Raw genomic sequence first — 8,455 nt, forward strand, 5'->3', positions numbered from 1 at the left:
TTCATTACAATTCACTATGCCATCTAAAACAGCTGCCACTTGGACAAGCAAGGGCTATCCCAAATGCCTTATGGGCCCAGGAAGCAAGATTCTTATGAGCCAAGAGCAGTAGGCAGGACAGGTGAGACAGGCTTCCTCACCCTCTTCCCCAGGATGTCCCCACACCTGCTTCTTTAGCCTCTGGTTAAAGTGACAGTCAGACAGTTCTGTCTATAGTGCCATCATATGGCAAAAGCCCCCATCAGTCTGTTCTGTGCTGGGCGTCCACCAGCATGCTCACACACACTCATTGTGTGCAGGCCTTGACATAGCTGTCACTCTGCCCCACCTGCAAGGTCATCTCGATTGAGTATCTGTGCTCAGAGCTCCTATAAAAGAACACGAAGCCCCTTCCTTTGCTTGTTCTTCAGCGTGGATTGCTGGTATTCCCAGTCCCGTGGACATGCAGACACATGTTCAGGCTGCCGCTCTCTGGGAGTTTTAGCAGAATAAACAAAGGGCAGAACTGATGTCATGCACTGTTCAGAGGGAAGGTCCCCAGGATGTGTAGAGATCACAGTGTACCTGCCTGGACACTACCTGATGGATGATGAGAAACTGTGTTCTTCTGTTTCTGTTCTCTCTGGGAATGGGAATGCCAGCAATGCGAATGTCCACAGCAAAGAAGCGTTGGAAAGCCTCCCAGAAGTACGTGACCCTGTGAGCATGGACCTCTGCTGAGGGCAGAGGTCATGGAGCAGATGGTCCTGCTCAACATGGTGAGGCCAAGACAGCAGCTCCAGAGCCTGGGTCCTGGCCTGAAGCTCCTCATGGCTTAGAAACATCCTGTTCCAACATGCAGGTGCTCCAGGCCTAGGACGGGATGATTGGTGATTCCAGACATTTTTCTGTCTGATGAAGCCAAGAGTCCCAGGGCAGTGGAGGCTGAGGTGGTCAGGTGAGTCTCCTTGTGAGCCAAAAGGTAGTGTAATCCTCAGCAGCTGCTCCGGGAGAAGAAGGCTGCCTGGGGCGGCCACGCTGCCACGGGCTGGCTAACCGGGTTTCAGAGTGCAGGCTGTGGGTGGCTCATTGCCACAGCTGAGACCTCACTACCATCTGATGTTGGACATGGCATGGGTGAGTCACCTTCTCTTGAGGTTTCTGTCTGTAGCCATGATACACAGCAATAATTTAAAGTAGACTTTGATGCCTGTTCCGATCTCCATCCAAAATACCTAGTGGGAAATTAAAAGGGTCCTTTATGCACAGCAGACTCAGCTTCATAACAACCTGTAGGTTTGCCCAGGCTCAAGAGCAAACACCTGCATTCCGAGAAGAAACCAGCACACAAGGATGGCACATCTGTGTTCTTGTCCTTTGCGAAAGTTCAGGAAACAGGCTTGGTCTGGGAGCACAGCCCCACAGACCTCTGAAGAAGGCAGAGTCCTCCTCACCAAGAAAAGGCTTGGCTCAGGGTTAGGCTTGGCTCAAGGTTAGGGACAGTTTCACCATGCCAAATACATACATGCTGTAAAAGATTGTCTGCAACAAAGTATCTCTTGTAAAATCTTTTTAAAAGATGTGTATTCACCAGAGGTGTACAGGGTTAAACTTCCATTTTCTTCCCCGTCGCCTTATTGAACATTTTGAAACAAAAGTTAGAAGGGAGGGAGGGAGGGAGGGAGGGAGGGAGGGAAGGAAGGAAGGAAGGAAGGAAGGAAGGAAGGAAGGAAGGAAGGAAGGAAGAAAATATGAGGGAAAACAAGACGAGATATATTCAGCTCAAAAGATGAAATTCTTTTCATTGTTTACTCTTAGAAAATAGAGTTTAGCATATTGCTTGGGGAAGAAGCTGTGACCGTTTTGCTCTTTTAAAAGGTATTTATTTCAAAAGCCAAGGTTGGAATTTTAGGAATGGGGCATTTTTAGAACAATTTTTGCTTTTAGGAGAGTTTGGGGGTTTTTATAAACAAAATCCATGTGTGATGGCTTACATTTAACAAGACATAAAAACACATTACTGTCTGAAAATCCTGCGTGCAAGTCTATGGGCTGCAGTTCACCTTGCTGTGGGGAAAGGCAGTCTACAGTGGACCCATTTCCCGAGAGTTCAGAAAGTACGCTTTCATCTCATGTTGCATCTGCCTGTTTCCTCCACCCCCCAACACTTCACTCTTATTTCCTGACTAGAATCCAGCATGCACTTTCCTAAGACAGCCACTTGTCAGAGATAGACATAGTCTCTGGATTTCTGACTCCATAGGTCTCAGAATGAAGCTCTAAGCCAGAGCATAGCCCCTCCTCACTCATTGGTCCTAGACCTGAACTAGAGCACTGGACCTTGTTAGCTGGTCTGTCAACCTGGTCACCCAGTAAAAAGGACTACATAGGGAGAGCGCAAGCGCTGCTCCATGAACCCCTGGTCATTCTGCTGGGGCACATGTCCTCCGTAGTGTAGTCACATTCCCCACAAGCGGCATCATGAGAGCATGTGAGACAGGCCACCATCCACAGAGCTGGCCTCAGGGAGGTCAGTGTGGATAAACCTGGGAGGCACAGGGGCTCCTGCTCCATCCTTGGAAAAGCCTCTTCCCAGGGCTCCTGGGGCAGCCCCAGCTCTAAGCTTCTGCCTCGAGATGTGTGATCTAGAGCCGCCATACCACCCTGGAGGTACCTGACCTCATCAGATGCTGTGATCAGAGCTGTGCCCTGGCCTCGCATGTATTTGGGGCACACATCACACACATGGTATCTTGGGAATTGCAACAGAGGACCTGCAGTGGAGCATGGCCCCTTAAGTTTCCAAGGTCCCACTTGTTCCCCCTTTCTGTTTCTGTGGACCAGTGTCTTATGCTAGAAAGTGAGAGGGTTCTGTCAGTCAACACGAAGGACACTGATGGGAAAAGCTGCCTTGCCAGACCCTTCAGCTCCACTGCAACACCTCCTGATTCATAGTTAAATAAACATGGGTCAGGGCCAGAGGAACAAGGGCTAGGCACTAGGGGCTGGCCAACACCATAAAAGGCAAGTTAGGCAACCTGGCTTGTTGAGTCTTATTGCTTACAATTACAGGCTCTCTAACACAAGAAGGAATGCATTGTGCCCCAGGCCCCACTTCTCAGGAGAGCCAAAAATCCCACCTTTAACATATATTTTTTCAAAAGACAGATAAAACCTATCCATCTGATTTCTTGGTAAGAATTTAGAACACAGGCTCATGATCACTTCCCATGTGTTAACAGCAAAGCCTGACCGCGTGGAGCTGTGGGGCTGAGCACCAGCTTTACCTAAGTCTCCAGCCTTCCGCTCACCCTGCATTTTCCCACCTCGCACCCACACCTCGGGTCTCATCCTCTTGGCTTCCACGGCTGCGGCTGCTGCTTGGCAGATGTTGCCTCAGTGTGGTGTCGGGTGATCTGGTGTCTGTGGGACTCGTGATGGGCTTCTGGTGTGTTCTCTGCAGAGGGACTAAGCTGAGGCACAGGGTTGAGTCACACACTGCAAACCATTGCTTGGCTGCTTCCAGAAACCCACCCCGGGTTCTGGCGCAGTGCACGTACCAGGGTCTCCCGGGAGGAGGCTGAGCACAGTGATCCATGTGCTAACCGCAGGGCCGGCCGTGTGTCTAGCTTCAGACATGAATCTGCAGAGAGCGGTGGAAGTCCTTCTGAGGCTTAAGCATAAAGGTGCCACCATTCTTGTTGCCAACTAGTATGTGACCTTAGCAGGACCCTTTTCTTCCCGGCCCTGAATTTAGGCAAGTGCTGCTTCGTGCATGAGGCCGTCAGGACACTACCTGATGGGGATACCTGCCTGAGAAAGGTCTTAGCCGCAGCGGAACTTCTCTTTGCTGGGCTTTGCGACCTCTTTGGCCCTGCCCCTTGCACTAACCCTCTTGGTTTCGAGTTTCTTCTCTGGTCAAGCTTTTGGACTTTCCCACTAGCCTTCTTCCAAGATGAAAGATGAAGTTTCCCTAGGTGTTGCGAGCACTGTCTTGCCAGCTCTCTGGCTGTTTCCAGTTTGGCTTCATTCATTTCTCCTGTCCAGCCATCCCTGCCCGTGGCCTAGTTCTTTGTATTCCATCAGTCTTTTGTCTTTACAGTCAGGCAAGTGAAGGAGGCCAATATAAACATCAGGGCTGTTGAAAGACCATTGGGGGCCACCGCTCAAGGTCCTGCTTATAATGGCATGGGTCTAAGAAATGGTCAGCCTTTGAACACAGGGGCGTTGGAAAGACAAACAGTTTTCCAGTGGGGTTTTTGTTGGCAAAGGAGGGCATCATACCACTCAAGTCCATGCAGAGGAGGCCACCATGAGGCGCAGATGCCACAGGACCAGTATGCAGAACATAGACACTTGTGTAACCCTGGAAGGTGAGCTGTGGGGATGGAGGCCTTTGATCAGAGTCCAGATGTGCTTTTTTATATAGCCTCACATGTCAAAAATAAAAGGCTTCATATTAAAAAAAACTGTAGTTATGTTTCTCTAACCTGAGACGCTCTCTTCGGCATTTCTAAACACCAGTCTGCTCCCTTTCGCTTTCTTAAAGCTGCACTTTTGACTTGAGCAGCCTATTCAGCATGCCCTCATCCAGTTAATTCATCTAAACCTGTCTTATCTTGCAGTGGCCTGTCATCCTACTGGTACAAGGTGCTGAGTCACATCTCATCAGCCACTAACCAGAAATTAGCAAAAAAAAAAAAAAAACAAAAAAACAAAACAAAAACCTGATTCCCTAAGAAACCCAGGCCTGAGTGGTGCTTACACAGAAAAGAGTGGAGAGTGTCTTAGGAATTAGCCTGAGACAGAGACAGAAGATGAGACAGGGTCACAGCGGTCCTCTAGGGACGTGGTTGGATGTGCTTAAGAAGCCCTAGTCCAGCTGTCTGTCTTGCAGAAGTGTCCTGCAGTCAGGCCCTGCTGTGCCTGAACCCATGGTTTCTGTTTGGCCGGCCTTCAGATGTTTAACCCTTTGTGCCTTTCTGTTTCTCTTCAGTGCAGGCTCTACGTTCCGCCTCCTACCCTCTGAGTCCTTTTGTTTCCTTACCTGTGGGCCAGTTTGGTGATACCTCTGGGAAGTGGGTAACCCCGAGTCACCCCAGTGTTCTCTGTATGTCAAGTGTCAGATATAGTAGTTCTTCCAGGATTCAGACTTGCGGTGGCAGATGCAAGGCAGGTAACAGAAAGCCGGCCTTTCTGGGGACCGCAGGCACAGGCTTCTTGGCATCACAGGGACCCCAGTGTTCTTTTCTGCCCATGTATGGCGTACACCTCTCACTTTCCTCTCTCTGGACTGTTTCAGAAGAAGCAGACCATTACAGCTTCGGAGCAGGCACTCTGTCACGGAAGAAAAAGGTGCTGGTGACCCTGAGGGATGACGGTCTGCGTCGGCGTCCCCACCTCAACATCAGCATGCCGCATGACTTCCGCCCAGTGTCATCCATCATTGACGTGGACATCCTCCCGGAGACGCACCGCCGAGTGAGGCTCTACAGACACGGTTATGAGAAGCCACTGGGCTTCTACATTCGAGATGGCACCAGCGTGCGGGTGACGCCCCATGGGCTAGAAAAGGTACCAGGTATCTTCATTTCTCGAATGGTACCCGGGGGCCTTGCGGAGAGCACTGGGCTACTGGCTGTGAATGATGAAGTCCTGGAGGTGAATGGGATTGAGGTAGCTGGAAAGACCTTGGATCAAGTCACAGACATGATGATAGCCAACAGCCACAACCTCATTGTCACTGTCAAGCCGGCCAACCAAAGGAACAATGTGGTCCGCAGCAGCCGCACGTCCGGCAGCTCTGTGCATTCCACAGACAGCACCACCAGTCACCACAGCCTGCCAGGTGCCCATGTCCTGCAGAATTCTGAGGACGTGGAGAGTGACGAGGAAGCCGACATTGTCATTGAAGGGGCTCTAGAACCTCAACACATTCCCAAGACGCAGGCTGTACCTCCAGGCAGCCTCTCCAGGGCCAATGGCACCAGCCTTGCTCACGGGCTGCACAGAAGGGACATGAGCCTGCATAGCTCTGGGAGGGAGAGCAACGGCAGCATCCACAGATTTCTCAGCTCTCTGAAGCCAGACCCCCGACACAGCCTGGTCCTCCCCCAAGGAGGGGTGGAGGAACATGGGCCAGCCATTACACTCTAGGGCTCGAGCCACTTGGGCAGGCTAGAGTCCCAGACAGACTGTGTGTTACCAAGACCCATGAGTGGCAAATATTAATAGCATGTAGTACTGTTAGATATATAGTGACTCCAAAGAGAAGCGCTTTCCATTTTTATGTCAATTTTAAAATAAGAAAAATAATTGTGTACTTCATCTTTTCTTTTTCATCATCATTCCTACAACCTTATTCTTTATTTAAACTTTTAAACAAGAATACTATTTTTATAGGGTTTTTCCACAAACTTAAAATATGCACAACTGCAAATTATCTGGGCCAGGCCTCAGTGCCTGTCCAGAACCTTTGTGGAGTGAAACACAACACAAAAGTGCAGAGAGTATTTTTAACATTTTTTTAAATACTTGTTTTTAAAATGAAGCTTTATAGATAACTTTTTAAAAACAGTAAAATTCATGTTTTTAACCAGTTCATGTAAAACTATCTTGTGATGCCCGAGTGTTCCACTGACCCCGTGTGGCTGTGACAGAGCAATGGCTGGGCTCCATCACAGAGAGTCTGTTTCCACACTGTTTACAACCAGCTCAGAAAGCCCTCTGAACTATACTCAAGACCCGCTGGGATTACAACGCCCTGCATCTGCGGAGCTGCCCCAGCCGTGACAGTCAGGCGGTCACTGCTGTCGGCGGCTCCAGTGGATTTAGGAGCCCAGCAACTCTGCTGGCTAGAAGGTGAGGCCAGTGGTAGCACGTGGGATTAAAAGCCAACTGTTCCATCCGTGTTTCCTCTGGGTTGGCTGACTAGGGCGGTTTTAAGGCATCTTCAGTAGAAATGAGTCTCGTACCTCTGAAGGCCCGCAGCCGTGGGTGAATGTGCATGTTAGCTAGTTATTTTTATAAGAGGAGATTCGAGCATGTCAGTGCCTGTTCCTAGAATAGCGATCCGTGGCAGGAATCATCTTAACTACAAGTCACCGTGGAACTTAAATAGTTTTGACAGATCACTTTTCTTTCTCCTTAGAGGTGGTGTATCAATGTCTGACCCAGTTAAATTTTATATGAATTGCGCCTTCTGTTTGGATACAGTGTTGGGAGAGAATATCCAATTGATTAACTGAGGACAAACTGACCAAGTGACTCCTTCATGTAAATAAAGGTTTTAAAGCATCTTCGTCTTCCAGGTCGAGTGCCCCAGCTGCTGCCCTTATGGTCTAGTGCCACCTGCTGGTAAGACGCAGAACTGTCCTGACTTCATGAATGCCAGATGGAGAATGCATCTCAGCATTGGCCTTTGTCCAGAACTCATACTGTCAAATAGTGTTGTTCCTTCCTTTGGGGAACTGTTTCCTGGGCAGAGGTGGCCTTGGTTAAGGATCGTTTCCTTGCCCTGTGCCTGTTTCTCCGTTATGTGCGGAGTGTCCACACAAGGAGAGCAAGATACTCCCCGGGCCTCGGTGAGGATCCAGGCACCCAGACTCATGGCTTCTAAACTGCTAAAAGCAACTGTTTTGTTTCCATGTTGCTGCAGTGATCTGGAATGTGCTTTACTAAGACAAATATTACAGAACCAAAAAAAAAAAAAAAAGGATGCTAAGTTCCTATAAGACTTGTTCTCGGCTATACTGTCACTTGGTGTATCAGTTTATTCAAAAGAAAAAAAATTTAAGTGAAGAGGTCAGACCTTTGTGAGCTATTGCCTGTGAGGAATTACATGTGTTTAGCAGATGCCTGAGAGTATTTTTCTAAACAGAACTCCTACCATTTTATTTCTTCTTTCAAAAAAAAATCTGTCATTATATATTAAATTTTTTGTTTTATATATCAGAATAAAACCTTTTTCTTTTGAGTTACCGTGTGTTATTGATATAGCACTACTTCTCTGTTACTGTTCTATTGCTGTGAAGAGCTAAGTAACTCATAAAAGAAAGCTGTTTGTTTGTTTGTTTGTTTGTTTGTTTGTTTGTCTTAAGACAGGGTTTCTCTGTATAGCCCTGGCTGTCCTGGAACTCACTTTGTAGACCAGGCTGGCCTCGAACTCAGAAATCCACCTGCCTCTGCCTCCCGAGTGCTGAGATTAAAGGCGTGCGCCACCACACCTGGCAAAAGAAAGCATTTAACTTCAGTTTCAGAGATAGTCCATGACCATCGTGGCAGGAAGCATGGCAGCAGGCAGGCAGACATGGTGCTGGAGACATAGCTGAGTGTAAGACGTGATTCACAAGTGTGAGGCTTCTGTGTGGGTGAAGAGAGCTACCTGGGAATGGTGTGGACTTCTGAAACCTTAAAGCCTATCTCCAGTGACACAGTACCAATAGGCCAAACACCTCCCAGTCCTTCCCAAACCTTT

At 48.6% G+C, this 8,455-nt stretch overlaps 1 protein-coding gene across 2 annotated transcripts in view; it reads left to right on the top strand.

Annotated features, from left to right (window-relative positions):
- Positions 1 to 7,953, top strand: part of Pard6g (par-6 family cell polarity regulator gamma) — a 72,811-nt gene extending 64,858 nt beyond the window's left edge. The window contains exons 3-4 of one of the 2 annotated variants that reach the window (XR_386378.4): positions 5,282 to 6,840; positions 7,290 to 7,894. Coding sequence is in view for 1 of the 2 variants with exons in the window: in NM_053117.3 (NP_444347.3) it covers positions 5,282 to 6,135 (854 nt within the window). In the remaining variant the exon portion in view is untranslated. Of the gene's footprint in view, positions 1 to 5,281 lie in introns of both variants that reach the window. The other variant, NM_053117.3, reaches the window with a different exon arrangement.
- The last annotated feature ends 502 nt before the right edge of the window (positions 7,954 to 8,455 follow it).

Source organism: Mus musculus, chromosome 18 (assembly GCF_000001635.26).
Source record: "Mus musculus strain C57BL/6J chromosome 18, GRCm38.p6 C57BL/6J".
Lineage (NCBI taxonomy): Eukaryota > Metazoa > Chordata > Mammalia > Rodentia > Muridae > Mus > Mus musculus.